Source organism: Takifugu flavidus, chromosome 5 (assembly GCF_003711565.1).
Source record: "Takifugu flavidus isolate HTHZ2018 chromosome 5, ASM371156v2, whole genome shotgun sequence".
Classification (NCBI taxonomy): Eukaryota; Metazoa; Chordata; class Actinopteri; order Tetraodontiformes; family Tetraodontidae; genus Takifugu; species Takifugu flavidus.
In genome coordinates, this window is record NC_079524.1 from 8,270,185 (window position 1) to 8,285,621 (window position 15,437).

General features: G+C 46.2%; 2 protein-coding genes across 4 annotated transcripts in view; both read left to right on the top strand.

The window, feature by feature from the left end:
• Window positions 1-9,651, top strand: part of grid2 (glutamate receptor, ionotropic, delta 2) — a 263,655-nt gene extending 254,004 nt beyond the window's left edge. For 2 of the 3 annotated variants that reach the window (XM_057032330.1, XM_057032329.1), the window contains exon 16: window positions 6,686-9,651. In XM_057032330.1, the coding sequence (XP_056888310.1) occupies window positions 6,686-7,144 (459 nt within the window). In that variant the 3' untranslated portion in view covers window positions 7,145-9,651. Of the gene's footprint in view, window positions 1-4,693; window positions 4,966-6,685 lie in introns of all 3 variants that reach the window. The other variant, XM_057032331.1, reaches the window with a different exon arrangement.
• A 266-nt stretch (window positions 9,652-9,917) lies between these two features.
• On the top strand, window positions 9,918-14,488 carry atoh1a (atonal bHLH transcription factor 1a). Its single transcript, XM_057032332.1, has 2 exons — window positions 9,918-12,818; window positions 12,927-14,488. Exons 1-2 carry the CDS (start codon window positions 12,563-12,565, stop codon window positions 13,709-13,711), a joined length of 1,041 nt encoding a protein of 346 aa, XP_056888312.1. The 5' UTR covers window positions 9,918-12,562; the 3' UTR covers window positions 13,712-14,488.
• The last annotated feature ends 949 nt before the right edge of the window (window positions 14,489-15,437 follow it).

Below are 15,437 nucleotides of genomic sequence, written 5' to 3' on the forward strand. Positions count from 1 at the left end.
GTGAAAGCCGGGGTGATTCAGCGGCAGATAAGGTTACTTTTCCTGATTAGAGTCTGATAACAGCAGTCATCTGGAAAGTAATTTAGGGACAAGTTTCATCATCCCATCGAGTCACAGGTAGGAGTCCTTCAGCCAAGCAGCTGCAGCTCGATGTTTTGATGCAAAACTGGCACCAATCCCGACAGGCACAGACTGGGATTAGGCAGCAGGCTGAGCCACAATGATGCAGCGGCGGCGGAAAACCTTTGAATTGTTGGGCTTGTTGGAGGCAACGGTGGAGGTAAACAATGCAACCCATCAGCTCGATGGTGGACAAACCATTTGGGAGTTCTGCGCGGATTGTTGCTAGCTCGAGACCAAAGAGGACGTCCGATGTCTGCCACATTTGTGCTCAGGGCTTGCTGGTCGGGCTGTCTCTGTGCCGTTTAGACGCTAAGGTGGAGTCGTGCACTCGCATCCCTCCGTCTTGCCTAATTTCCAGCGCACGTGCTCTGTTTCTGCCTTATGTTCAGCAAGACCGACGACGAGTTGCCGACAAGAGAACTAACGAAACTGAACGCAATCCGAAGTGCCCGTGTTTCATTTTGTTTCGCCCTCCTCGCTACGTGGGCACCCTCTCACTTGATTTAGTCTTCAATTTGGACGCCCAGTCAGGTGGATCCGCACCACTCCCCCATTCCAGAGATGAGTCTGCTTAACATCTGAACATGGGTCGCACTCCATTATTTGTAATGATCTCTGCGGCGACACTGGCAGCAAACTAATAAGTTGTTCCTAATCAGATCCGCCCCCCCTCCCCGTCTGTCTCTCCCTCTCTCGCACATGCACACCCCCGCCAGCCCCCCCGCTCAGTTTACCAGCTTTAATCTGTCATTTGGATCAGCAGTCATGTCTGCTGCTGAGCAGTCACAAAGACGGCAAACTGCTGGCTGCACCCAAAGTCATGTCAGCCGCGGCGTGCTGCAGTCGCTACGCGCGCAAACGCGGCGTGTCTCCCGTGCCGCCATCTTCATTAGCCGCCGAGGGCAGCGGGTGGAATCAGCCCCTGACTGAGTAAAAGGAGAACGCGGTCAGGGGCAGCAGGGATTTCATCTTTGATTTGCTTTGGATCTTTTTTTTGAATCTGGCTCAATACTAATGTGGTCGATGATCTGATTTATGCCTGGCTGTTCAGGATATTACGTTCTTCCACTTATTTAATGAGTTGATTGTTTTTAAAGGCATTTTTTAGTTACTTTTCAGAAGAACTGAGGTCACATTTTACTATAAATACAAACTACGTACTGCTGCAGAGGTGGGACATGAATCATAATAATATCCAGCTCAGTGCTTCCATGCAGAGGAGGTCAGCTCAGTCAGGCGTGGCTGTTTTTGATGCTTGACCCCTGACCTTTATCGCTCCCCTCTATCAAAGCAGCAACATATTGATTTCCGCTGGTTCGGATCGAGTTTATTTCGGTGCAACCGGCCGACCTCGGGGGCTCGCCGTGCTTCAAACACAGCCCTCGCCGGCTCATCGGGCAGCGTCAGGCACCGGCTGCGCTCTGCCTCCTGCAATTCTTCTCATTTTCGGAGCGCAAACAGCTCGTCCGCTTCACCCTCGGACACCGAAGGTGACTGGACTCCAAACATCTCTGCCACGATCCCAGCAGCGATGAGCCCGAAGTCTGCTGTCTGAGGCTGCTCTGCCGCTGAGTCGCGGAGACCCGAAAACAGAAACCTGTCCGTCAGAATCGGCGCGGCCCTCCTCCTTTCATTAAAGCGTGCCGCCGCGCCGTGACCAGATCTCAAACCATCTGCGGGCAGCATTTCCAAGTGGGCGAACAGCTGCAGTGATATGTTGCAGAGAGCAGAACAAGGGGAAAGTCAAGCTGGGATCACTGCGGCATGTCTTCCCCCAGCGGAAGAAGGGGGACAAATTTAAGTCAACTTCAAAGCCACTTGTAAGATAAATTGCATGTGCAGTATTTCATTGACTGGGGAGAACGGCGGGCCGGCGCACAGCTCCGTCTCACTCATGGTCACTGATGTAAGTCTGCCGTGTTTAATGTCACCCAACTGCCTTAAATTAAACGCGTAAAGTGAAGCCGACCGTAACGCTTGTAATTATGTCGGCGAGACGCCTCGCTCTGGGTGAAGGACGAGTTGAGTTTTGCCTCTCCGTCGCAGCGGACGTTAACTCCCCCCAGACATTATGAAGCAAGAGTCTTTAACCACGTAGAGTACCACATCCTGGAGGCCTGCCTCCAAGCATGAGCCCGAAATGTCTTGCTTTAGCCTGGATTTACCGTTGAACCTTTGACGTAAAGGTCCAGTGTGTTGGTTTTAGCACCATCTAGTGGTGAGATGGAGGATCATCCTCAAGCCCTCAGGGGCGTCGAAGTCCTCACGGGGACGGATAGGTTTTAATAACTACATCTACAATTTATTTCCCTCATCCAGGCTTCCGATGTTGCGCATATATTTAAAAAGTAACAGCAGAAGTTGCAAAGTCATTTATGCTGTTCATCAGATCCTTTTGTTTAAGTCTATTCTGGTTTACTTATGATGAGACATTACAAAAAGAGACACACTTGACCTTTCGACCCCAGAGCCAACGGCACACATCACATCACTGGCCGTGAATGTTTGTCTCATCCTCCCATCAGCTTCATCTCGCGCTCCAGGTTCTGATCTCAGATCAGCACCTGTGGATTGTTTATTCAGAGATTTGCTGACGCTGCTGCTCACTTCCTGTCAGGAAACCAAGAGTGACCCTCCTCCGTTCTCCCCAAAGATAACAGATGGCTTCACCAATATGGCTGCCGCGCACGCCACTGGGCCAGCACTCACGTGCGCGCGCAAACTCGCAGTCCTTTTTCTGCCTCCTCTCAGCAACTCGGGCTCAAAAATGTTGACATTTGGAAAAACGCTGCCGCGTCACGAACCCCATTAGCGACTTCACACCTTCATCTCGAACATGCTTGGGTGGCTGTCTTTTCGTCACATCCCCGAGGAATCAGATTACCCTGACCTCAGTGGCACGTGCACATGCAACCGCAGTGACACTGATTGCTTTTGCATCTAAAAAGATCATCCTGACACACACCTACATGTCCAGATCCTGATCCAGCTGCCTCGCTTGTGTCTGAGTGTGTTTCTTGTTCACACTACATGTATGACATACCGTACATCTGTGCACATCCATGCTGTGACGTTGTGGTTAACTGTGGGCTAAATGTCAGTGTTTGTGCTGTGGTTCTCTGTTCCGTGTCGCGGCATGGCCGCCATTATCTGCGATCCTGCCTCCCGATCTGCCGTCAGTTTCTTCTAGCGGGCTTAATAATACATCCATAAACGCGGAGTTGACCCGCGTGAGTCACCGGTGATAAGAAACGCATAACGCTTGAGCACATTTGACAAGGATACGTGCAATAAAGGGCTTCGTTCCAGTGAGCCAGCTTTTCAGATGTTAATTAGAATGAAGGATGACTACATCACACCGCGGTTCTTACACCCACAATGCGTCGCATTTTGTAACGCTGCTACGTGCCCGCTGCCCATTATAGCAGGCTGAAAAGAAGCGTTTCCAGCCTGGGCCTGGTTATTCTGCCGCTTGAATCAAGGTGCCCTTAACGCCGCCTCAGAGCTCCTCGGGATTTTTGACGTCTTGATTCCTTTTGACAAGCAATTTGCAGATGCGCATCGGAGACCCCTTTGATTTACACACACATGCAAATAACAGCAGCCGCCAAGTGGTTACTGATTTTTACAGAAGGCCTAACATCTGACGTGTGAAATAAAGGTATCTATTATTCTCATCCCTCATTACCAGCAGCCTGTATGGCTTTCGCCTTTTACGTGTTCTTGCCCTGGTTGGTGTGAAGGAGTTCTGTCGTTGTAATGACCCCAAATTCCAGAAATGAAGCAGCAGTGTTGCAGCACTGCGCCAAATTGGATTGTTATTGTCAGAGCTCTTCCATACGGGTGACGTCTGTGGTTTTTGACCATGTGTGATATTTCACTTGAGCTTCAGATTTAGCATGAGAAGAGTCGGCCCTTCCTGCCACATTGGTCTGTTCGCTACAGCGGAAAAAAACTAAATTTACGACAGCACTCTGGACGGGAATCGCCAGCCTGCTCATTCTAACTCAAAGTAACGATGTGTGTCGGTGTGGCTCAAAGCTCTCATATTGCCCTTTTTTTATTGTTTTTGTAGATAAGTACTCTGTGTTGAGGGGTGTAGCGGGCGAGGGTGAGGGAGAGAGGGGAGAACAAATCAAAATGGCATTTAAACATCTCCCCTTTCCAGGTATATAACGACTGTGTGGATGTGTCCCTGGGGACACAACACAGAAGGACCTGCTTAAATGTGTGTGCTGACTGACTGCCATGTCTCTCTTCTCGCTCACCCCTCCCCACCTGTTTGTCTCTCCAATTGTCTTCTTTCTCCTCCACCTTTTCATCCCCCCATCTGCCTGATTTTGTCTCTCATCCTCTCTCGGTCCCCGTCCGTCTGATGTTTATCTGCTTGTGCATCTGGCCGTCTGTTGATGTGACTTCCTTGCCTTTTCTGTCTCGTTTGAATCTTCTCACTTCGCTCGCATGCACATAAACACACAAACACGTTGACACAAATCACTACGCTCCTCTCGCTCCCTCACTCACTCACACACACACACACAATCCCATGTGAATACCACACACCTACCAGATGCAGGCAGACGGTCCATCTGCCAGACAAGCTGCTGATCCATGCCCTCACATCCCCAGCGACCACCCCCTCACCCTGGGCAGTCAAAGTCAGAACCAGACTCCGAACTCCGCCAACACCACCGTCCCCACAGCCACCCATTACCAGCCGCCGGCATGCTGCGACATCCCCTGCGCGTTGATCGTGCAGCACTCCTACGAACCCACCAACCCGTCTGAGATCACCCCCAAAATGAGAATGACCACCTTCACCACCTCACCTCCCACCCCAAGGTTATACATACAGTAGAAGATTAAAAGAATAAATAAAAATAAGTGATGACATGGATAGATCTTTGAATATGTATCCTGAGAAATAATGGACTATCTCCACTAAAAGTAAATCCAGTGTTTTTTTAAAATAAATTTCCTGTTCACAACAGCTGGCATGTTGCCAGTTTGTTGCAGTAACGCCGTTTAGCCGTTAGATGGTGCTGTCTCTACCTGTAGAGGAGAAATACAGCATTTTATCTGAGTTATATGCTGCTACACGCCTGCAATAAAGTATCTATTTCTTGTACAGATATTTTTGCAAAGCCTTATGTTGCAAAATAAATGATCGTGCAGCTTTGCTGATGAAAAGCCTTAGTGAGTAAGTTAGATTAGTTCTTGTTAACTTATCTGTGTAAGTATGTAAGGTTTGACTGTTTTACCCAAGAATCCTGGGCAGCGGGCGTTGCACCTCCATTCATGGCAGTACAAACGCACTCATCTCTCCACGTTTCTTCACAAATACCACTTCTTCTTGCTTCAGTCCTTTTTTGATCAATTCCCACCACTCCCCAGACTGACCACGTTTGATCCCTTCTTCTTTTTCCACCTCGGAACCAACTCCCTCCGGATATTCCCTTCTCTACATGTTTAGAGTGTGTATGATAGTGTCACAAGACACAGTAGCTGCCCCTCGTGTTGTCCTCCCTCGTACTGTCCCTTCCGTAGATGGCGTCCAGGGGGCGTCACCGCCACCCCCTTCTGTCCACAAGCTTCATACAATAGGCCCAGAGCCCCCTCCAGACACCCCCAGATCCAAGGGAAACGGTCAGTAAGTCTGTGTTTGTCAAAAATCCTGTGACCCCCACCCCCCAAACACACACAAACACACCTTTTCTCCACAGTGAGCCCCAGCCTCCCTCCTGAGACTCTTATGTCCATGTGTTGACTCAGATTCTCTCTAAATCAGCACCTCATTCACTGCAAAAGTGTGCGGTAAAAGCATGAAACACCTCTGTGTTCCCATCCCAGAGCCCCTGTGGATGCATCCTTTCATGTGATTAGAGTTCGGTTAAGCTTCCTTTATCTTTCACTATAAGGTTAAGCTTAAGCTAAAGTTTGCTTTGTTGTTAAGATTATTAGAGCTGTTAAGGATGTAAGACATGATTTAAAGTAATAAGAGATGAGTTGTTTGTGGCCATGTTGTAATGTTCTATCATGATTTGGCAGCTTGGAACCACATGCACTGTGGTTCCAAACAATCCTCCCTCCCTTTTAAAAAGTATAGAAGTGTATGTTTCTCTCCTTTCAATATTCTGACCAGAGCTCAGAGTGTGCTTCTCTATCCTCCCCTCCATTCTGTTCCTCCTCTCCTTTTGCACTCCCTTGATTCCTCATCTGTCTCTTCTTCCGTGTTGTTCCCGCTCCCCTTCTCAACGTGTACCTCCGTACCTCCACATGCTTGTTGTCACCTCTCCCTCTTGCTGTTTTTCTCTCTCTCCATGAATGCTCGTTGAATGGATATCGAATCTTCAACCCTCCCGTCCCTCTGTCATTTCCAAACTCTATATCTGGGTCAACTCTCCTCTTTTTGGTGTCCTCTATTTATACTCCATTTCCTTTCCCCTTTTCTCCCTCGCCTCCTATCCGATCCCTCCTCCCCGCTGTCTTCCATCTCCTACCATCACCATCATCATCATCATCGCGCGCTCCATTCTTCCTGCCCCCCTCCCCGCCTCTGCAGGACGATAAGGAGATCGACTTGGAGCACCTACACCGCCGGGTTAACAGCTTGTGCACCGAGGACGAAAGCCCCCACAAGCAGTTCTCCACCTCTTCCGCCGATTTAACGCCCCTCGACATGGATGCCCTGCCCGCCGCACGCCAGGCACTCGAGCAGATCAGCGACTTCCGCAACACCCACATCACCACCACCACCTTTATCCCCGAACAGATCCAGACCCTCAGCCGCAGCCTCTCCGCCAAAGCCGCCGCCGCTGGATTCTCCACTGGCTTCACTAGCGGTGGTGGTGTCCTCCAGGACCACCGGACTGGCGGGGTGGGCCCTTTCCGGCAGAGGGCACCCAATGGTGGCTTCTTCCGCAGCCCCATTAAAACAATGTCCTCCATCCCCTACCAGCCCACAGGCCCTGGACCCAACTTCGGATATGGCAATGATCCCGACAGGGGCACCTCTATATGAGGAGTGGGATCTGATTGGCCAACAGGGAAAAGGGAGGAAGTAGATCAGCAAGAGGGAGTGAGGTGACTACAGTCTGGTGTAGGATGAGAGGGAAGATAGAGAGCTATGTACATAGTCATTTTTATGTTTTCGGTTCCTGCTTGGGGCGTCTGTTTTATACGTGAGGCGTAGGACAAAGGTGGAGGCCTGACGGAGGCTCTCGGGGCTCCACGCTGGTGAGCGGGGCAAAGGGGGGGGCCTGAATCTTTGCTTTGTTGTTGTCGTTGTTGTGATTGTTTTGGGGGATTCATTTGAGTGAAAAGGGGTGTGTTTTTAGAGGTTCTGTTTTTTGTATGTGAGGACTGTCTCATATAACGGGTAAGCCAGCCGACCCGTGACCAAGTAAACCCAATCAACAAGGGTTTACTGGAAGCATTTCTATATTCGTGTCAGTGCCAGGGCTGCCCTGAGTCTTTAGCCATCAAACAAGGGATTCGCACGACTAGGAGATGATAAGGCAGTTGTTTTTAAAGTCATTCCAGCCGTAACCCCGGGAGTACAAGCAGCACGCCCCTTGTAGTTTTGAAAAGGTCTGTTCCGGTTAGAAGACTCGGCAGGAGTTTTCTCTCCTCTGCCGTTATTCCATCCATATTTCGGGGTTCTATATGTGCGATCATCTCCAAACAGTGGTTTGACTCAACCCAAGCCTTGACATCGGGACTCACGTCTGCGCGATCGTGGCGCAGATCCGAAGTCCGCCATGAGGAAAACCGCTGTAAAAAATGAATAAATGAAAAAAACTCACCTATTTGGTGCAACCATCTCCAAGTCTTTTTGCCATTTCCGTGCTTCAACCGTTGCAACTGTTTCTACCATTTTTGATGCACATTGAGGACTCTGTCGATGCCACTGCACTGTACCAGTGCCCACAGACCTGTAAGTGATTGTATGTAGATCCGAGCGTTTCTTTTATCACCCGTACTGTGCAACCTGCTTTTTTAGTTTCACAGTGATGTCCTCATAAAGACTCGTGCAGCAAAAAAAAATTAAAAAAAACACTAATCAAAGAAAAAAAAGTGAGCAGAAAGACTTTAAAGACACTTATTTTGTCTTTTATTGTTTTTGGGTTTGTTTGGGGGTTTTTTTTCCAAAAGAAAAAACAATTTAAATCCATGGAATGTGTTTTGGTCAGGAAGTTTTAACTAAAAAAAAGACATTATTCTGAGCTGTCTGCTTGTTTTTCTTTTCTCTCCACAGACTTTGAAAAGAAAAACAGCGACTGCTAAATTAATTGCTTTGGTCCGGTTTTCAATGATCATTAACTTGGTTCAGACTCTTTCTGTCCTTTTGCTTTCATTATTTCAACGCGTTGCTTTATTTAGTGCCGCCATGACTCACTCCGCCGGGTCAGGTTCAGTTCCTTAATCACGGCTCACCACGTTCAAATGGTGAAAATGGATTATTTCTATCGAGGAGAAGCCATCGCCTCAGCGCAGTGCCGGCCATGTCCGTCACCGTTGATGCTCTGGAAGACTCAACACGCGCTGCCTGCAAAGCAGTGGTTGAACCGCGGGGTCACTGGAAGGCCTGAGAGAGGCCGATAAAACCCAACGGCTGCCTCTAATGAGATGAATCAGAAATATACTTCTATTTCTTATCTGTAATGTTAAGGGTACTGTTTATAATACTTGTTTTTTAAAGTGCCAATTGATTAAAATGGGACCATTAAGGTACAGGTTGGGCTGTTGATGGGGAGCACCACATAAAGCATAAAAGGGATATTTTAATAATTGGGGGCGATCAAATGGAGCCAAATCTTTGTTTTTCCCTCACTAACACTGTATTAATAATTGATAATGTTAGTTGCTTAGAACAGAATTTCTGTTTCTTATCTTTAAGAACTAAAACTGCAAAATGTTGTGCTTCGAGATCTCAAGCCACAGTGTTTTTGGATCATTCTTAGACATTCTTTTCTTGTGTTAGGCAAACTAAGGCAGATGTTTAAAAAGGTTTATTAAGTATAGATGGGGGAAAAAAGATATAAAATGTATATTTTACATGTCGAGGCTATTTTTGTTTAACAAAATGAAGAAGAGTATATCATGACAAAGCTTTAGTGTTGAGTTCAGCAGTCACATTGCTGCATTACTGCCGTTGGTTTTTCTGCCCAGACACACACATACACACATACAAATACACACACATGCGTGCAATTTCCTGCTTTTCTTGTCTCATTCCAAGATCATTCTATTATTTGCTGGCTAAATAACAACTTTAAAAAAGCAGCAAGTTAATTAAAAAGAAAGCATGTGACAAACTTGCTCTTTTGCTGTTAACATTTTTGATTTCTTACATAGAATTGCAGGATTTATTTGATAATTTTCAAAAAATATGATGTACAGTATTTAATATAGGCCTATTTTGTTGTATGTGTTGCATATTATTCAAAAACTGAACAAACTGGGGCCTCTGTTACAAGTGGCAAAGCTTTCTGTGTATAATTTGTCTAATAAACTGGTTTTCTACAATGGGATGTATTGGTTGTTTGTCCCAGGAGCAGAAATGCACTTTTTACTGCACGGAGGCTTGTTTACTGCATTCACAGGCTGTATGATATAGTTACGGGTTAGGTGATTAATAATGATAGATCAACCATCAAAATTGAGCTTTTTTTTTGATTATTTGATAAAAACAGAACTATCCTAAGAAACATATGATCTTGATATTGCCTTATCGAACCCTCTTGCTTCTATACTTTGAATCATTTTTGAAGCTCTACTTTGACATTTAGCAAATGTTCAGTCACAGGACTAATATGAAAGTGTAATCATGATACCATTTCAATTCTCACCATTGCCACACCTTTTTTTCAGGATTTATTTCCCGTTTATTTGTGATTTTACTTGTATCTGCACTTATATTCCTTTGATTCACGACTGTGCGGTCTATATCCTCTGGAATCCATGGCTAGATGGATAACTTGCTGCTGCTGCTGAGGATATCTTCACTGGGATTTGTAGTTCACCCTTTTACCCAGTGGATGGCACTATTTAGCATTCCTTGTTTCTTTGATATTGTCAGACCAAGCTTTAAGTACAGAGAAAATTTAATTCTGAAAAACAGAACTTTTATCAACACTTGTACAACTTTACACACGATTAAAAGTTGATAACTGAACAAGTTGAAGTACGGTTTCAAACCAGCATCTTACTACTTGGCCTCTTTCTTTTAACGTTTCCTGTTTTGACGCGATAGATGTGTCCCTTCAAAATGTCTTGCATTTGAAGGGAGACTATTAAGGCCGGAACTTCAGGTTTGTGTTGGTCTGAATGAGACCAAAGAAAACGTAGTTGAAATAAAATCATATAATAGGTTGCCATAGGATGTTAGCCTTGTGAGGCAGCAAACTTTCCATAGAGCTTTGAAGCATTTATTGACGGCAACAACATAGGTTTCTCCTTGGTTCTTGAAAGATAGAAGCCTTGAAGTCGCTGTCCCTGTCTCGTGTCCGTCTCCCAGGAGACGGGAATGAGAAGTGGCAGCACGCAGACTCCTCTCGCGCATAGGAATGGGAGCCCCTCCCCTCTCCCTCGAGGAACCCCCAGGCGTGACCAATGGAACATAGAGTCTCCATTGTGGCCGCGACACTTTAATAATCGCCAGCTACAATATCCAACCTGTCGGTAGCTTCAGGAGCCCGGCCCGGCGCGTTGGATGGGGGCTTGTAGGTGGGAAGAGGGGGCGAATGTTCGGCGCCAGACCTCTAGCCCGCAAGACGTCCCCGTGATGAATGCATGAATAAAAAAGAGAAAAGATTGATGTCGGGTTATCGCTGAAATTGTGCGATTTCTCCACAAAGCTATTTTCCCACACTGCTAGGATATAACGGGAATTCCTGCTATCTTTATATCTGTCTTTTTTCCGTTAGAGCTGAATTAAAAACTTTTTTCAGGTCTTTTTTTAAACTTTTTTTTTCATTGTAGTTTCTCGTATATTGATAAACTCGTCTTTAGCCATTTTCCTCGATACAACCGGGATACTTGTCTGCAAATTTCCACCAAGCAATTAACCCATTTGCCATGGGGCAAAAGTTTGCATCTCAGTAAACATGAACACTTTGATCAACGGATCGCAGTTAGGCTGCTATGTAAAAGTTTATTCATCTCCTGACCAGCAAGTCTATTGACAACTCTTAATAAAATGCTGGGGTTTTTTATGAACAAATCGTAAAGTACCCGTAAGCACGTTCTTCTCATGTGACCGGATTTGCACCCGCGCGCCAGATACAGCTCGTGTCGGTACAAAAACAGTGGTGTGCACGAGACCCCTGCTCATATTTCCGTTCCCTGTGAAGCCTTTTTACCGTCAGGGCGTTCCGAGAGCCAGATCAAAAGGGGTTTAGGCCCGCTACAAAAGAAAAATGGAAACTGGAGATGATCTGAATTGACAATGAGGGCGCGAGCGCCAGGAGTTGCAAATGTTTTGGGTTTTTTTTAAAACCACCTTCCCCCAATTTAGAATAAATATGTTTTTCATTATCATCCCCAAATTATTTCCATACTTGGTCATGTACAGTTTATGTGCAATCGAAACTTTTTTGTGTGTTCGCTATATTTCAGATCAGTTTTCTCTCTGTGCTTCCTAATACAGGTAAAGTTCTTACAAGGGAAAATATTATGTACCAGTACGCATTATGTAATTAGATGAATATTATTCAAATTAAATATTTACTGTGTGGGAAATTATTGACAGATTATTATCTGTCATAAAATGCCTATTTGCTTTACTTAAAAAAATAAATTATAACAATTCTGCCCAAGTATGACGATTTAGTCTCTCTGGTTTGTTAAGAAATTATCATTTCCTAATTTTAAGACCCCTCCTTTACAGTTATAGGTCCCTATTTTGCTTTTAATTTGAGTTTGGGTTTTGCTGAGCATGATTTTTCCCAGCCTGAGGTTTAATGTAGCACCGATCACTGGTATTGAACAAACAATTACATTACATTCTCATTTTTGCACCCTAAATGTCCACCCCCTCTATACCTGTCGCCCCTAATGAGATCCGAGCTGTGCACGTTTCGAGCTGCCCACGCTCAGAACGTGCACGCTTACCTTCAGCCATCCACGTGCGCCCTGTGGGAGGTTCCACTTACCTCCCCTGCGTTAAACACTCCTCACATTCTAAAGTTATCATAAACAGTCCGGCTTTGGTGGGCCATAATCAGCTTTCTTGGGCCACACCGAGACTCCTCATTGGACGTCAACACGCGACCAGCGCGAGGAGGGGGGCTCCCAGGCGCGTGCCGCTTTTTAAACCGACGCCGCGTCTTGAGACACCAGAGAAGAAGTCCCGCACGCGACTGTTACATTCAAATAGAGAAGTCCGTGCCCTCGTTTCCCCCTTCTACCAAACTACCTGCGGTGTGTTTTGAGGAACATGGATGTCCGAAGTGTGGAAGCCTGGAGCAAAGACGCGCGGCGGGTGGCTGCCCTTGAGTCGCAGCAGCAGAGCCCAGGAGAGGGACAGCAGCTCGAGGACTCCCACTACCTGCCTGAACTCACACTCGTGGACAGCGGCAGCGACCCACGCGCCTGGCTGGCTCTCGCGCAGCCTCCTGGCACCTGCGCGGCACACGCCACGTCCTCTGAGTACCTGCAGCACTCGCCGTGCCCGAGTACCGGTTCCTACCACGGTAAGAAATTCTGTGAATTTAAACAGAATATGAACGCAACATTAGGTGCACGCGTTTAATTTAATGATAGATTATAGGTCATTAAAATGTTTGTAAAATGTTTTTCAGATAATGGCTCTCCAGTCTCATCCCAGTCTCACCCCAGTCCTCCCAGCTACAGAAAAACTGCCAAGAGCTCCTCCTCGTCTTCGCTCAAAGTCAGGGACCTGTGCCGCCTTAAAGGCACCGTTGCCGGGCCCGAAGTTGACACATCCGCGAGACAGCGAGCCCCTTCCTCCAAACCAATCAACGGGGTCCAGAAGCAGAGGCGCGTGGCTGCCAACGCGCGCGAGAGGAGGCGTATGCACGGGCTGAACCACGCGTTTGACGAGCTGCGCAGCGTCATCCCGGCGTTTGACAACGACAAAAAGCTGTCGAAGTATGAAACTTTACAGATGGCGCAGATTTACATCAACGCGTTGGCTGAGCTGCTTCAGGGTCCAGTTTCCAGCAACAGTACCGACAGCTCCGGCACCAACCGCGCGCCAGCGGAGAAGGACAGAGCTTCTCCGTCCCCTCCAACCTGTAGGACAGCAGCCGCTCCGCATGTCCCGGCCAGCGGTATACCTGTCCACATCAGCGGGATGACTTTCCATCCGCCGCTGGATGAAGGGTCGTTTTCAGCCATGGTTGAAGAAGCGATGTGTTTGCCCTCTCCTCCATCGCGGGCCAGCGGTTCTCTTGTCCCGATTGGAAGTGGCAGGAAGGATTCTCCACGGAGTGATGGAGAGTTTTCCCCGCACTCTCACTTCAGTGACTCAGATGAAATAGCGATGGAGCTCCACTCCAGTGAGGAAGATGACCTCTCCGAACTTAAACTACGAAGCCACCGTAACCGCGCAACTCCTTACTAAGTGTTTAAAACCCCCACTATAGTAAACGTTTATCAGGCCTGTAGCCTACCAAGATGTGTCCGTGATGCGTGTCAATCAGTTTATTTTAAAATGCATTTTTAAACGACATTTTTTTGCTTTTTCAACCAGTCGACAGTTTTTATCACAAGCTCTATTTTGTATCTTGTTACACATACACTAAACTTTATTTTTATGTATTTAATTCGGTTCTGCCAACAAATGTGTATCCTCTAATTTCCAGTTTCCACGGAGACGTGGCTGGATGACCCCTCTGCCATGTCCAGCACTGCCATGGGTAGAAAATCGCCCACGTTACTCCGACCAAAAAATCTGTCTTCCACCAGATCAAAACTTAATTGCATATATTTGAATACGCAGGCATTTTACTAGCTATAATGTGAATTATTTGTCATTATTCGTGGTTTTATTTGCTTTTTTTTCCAACTTCTAAAGTTCATGACGTGCACTTTACAAACACGAGCCAGAGGCTTAAGAAATTCGATTTTCTTGAAACAGTGAAGATTGTTTTTGTTTTGCTTGTTAGCATAGGAGGCCTACTGCCAACACAAATAGCCTATTTAATGTAGCCATCACTGATGCCTTCTTTTGTATTTTTCTTTGTATTTTCAGATTTGTGTGTCTTTTGCTTTCACTGGATGAAATTAATTGACTTGTATTTATTGCTGATGTTTTTTTATTTGATTTGCTTTTTTATAGATAATATTGCCGAGAGAAACAGAGCTATCATTATGCCATTTTGTTGTATGTCAATTTGAATTTGAGAATAAAAAATAAATGAAATATTTATCTGTCTTAATAACAACGACAAACAATAATGATAATAAGAACTTAATCCTAATAATGTTTTGATACACAAAAAACAAAGTACACTATAAAAAAAACCTTGGAAGATTTTAAAACTTTTTTAACATAGTAGGCCAATTATGGTGCCGTACAGATTTGATGAATGTATTAATGAAAGAGAATTAACAAGCAAGTCAACAAACTTGACTAGGATGACCAAAACGATGTGGAGACTTGTTATTCGGGCCCAATTAAATTAAATTTAAAGAATCTTTCCAAACTCTGTCATGTAATGTGGGGGGGAAATAACAGTAATGCGAAAGGTGTCCTGCACGCGCTCATTCCCTATATGCTGAAGGTGCGCGCGCACCCCAGACCCGGCCGATTGTCTAAACAGCGAAGTTTGTGACAACTTTGATGTAAAGCATCGTTGCATTAAATTATCTTGTACGCGTCTGCGCACTTGGAGATGCTCTCTTTTTTTATCTGAACCGTTGCCATGTCATCCATTTGGTGAATACGGGATTTGTTGATGGGGAGCGTGCATTAATTTCAGGCTATTGTTAACAGGCTCGTGGGCCGAGGTGTTGGATGGCCTGAGTGAAGCACGCGCTGTCAGCTGGCGAGCGCTCGCGAGTCCCTGCCGTGTCCCCGAGGACCCTGACTCAAGAGGGAACACTTTCAAAAGTGAACACACACACACACACACACACACACACACACACACACACACACACACACACACACACTTTTTTCTTTCTCTTCTGTTTTTTTCAACAACTCAAACAACACAAGAACGTGACACCACGCGCGCACAATGGCGATCCCAAACTTTTCCTGCTGCGTCATTTATGCTCAAGGTTTTTTGTTTGTTTGTTTGTTTTAAAATTGTTGCTTTCTAATTTAAGTAGATGACTGTAAA

Coding starts and splice junctions, on each gene's coding strand:
- atoh1a (XM_057032332.1), top strand. CDS start 12,563: ATGGATGTCCGAAGTGTGGAAGCCTGGAGCAAAGACGCGCGGCGGGTG. Junction 12,819..12,926: donor GAGTACCGGTTCCTACCACG/GTAAGAAATTCT, acceptor AATGTTTTTCAG/ATAATGGCTCTCCAGTCTCA.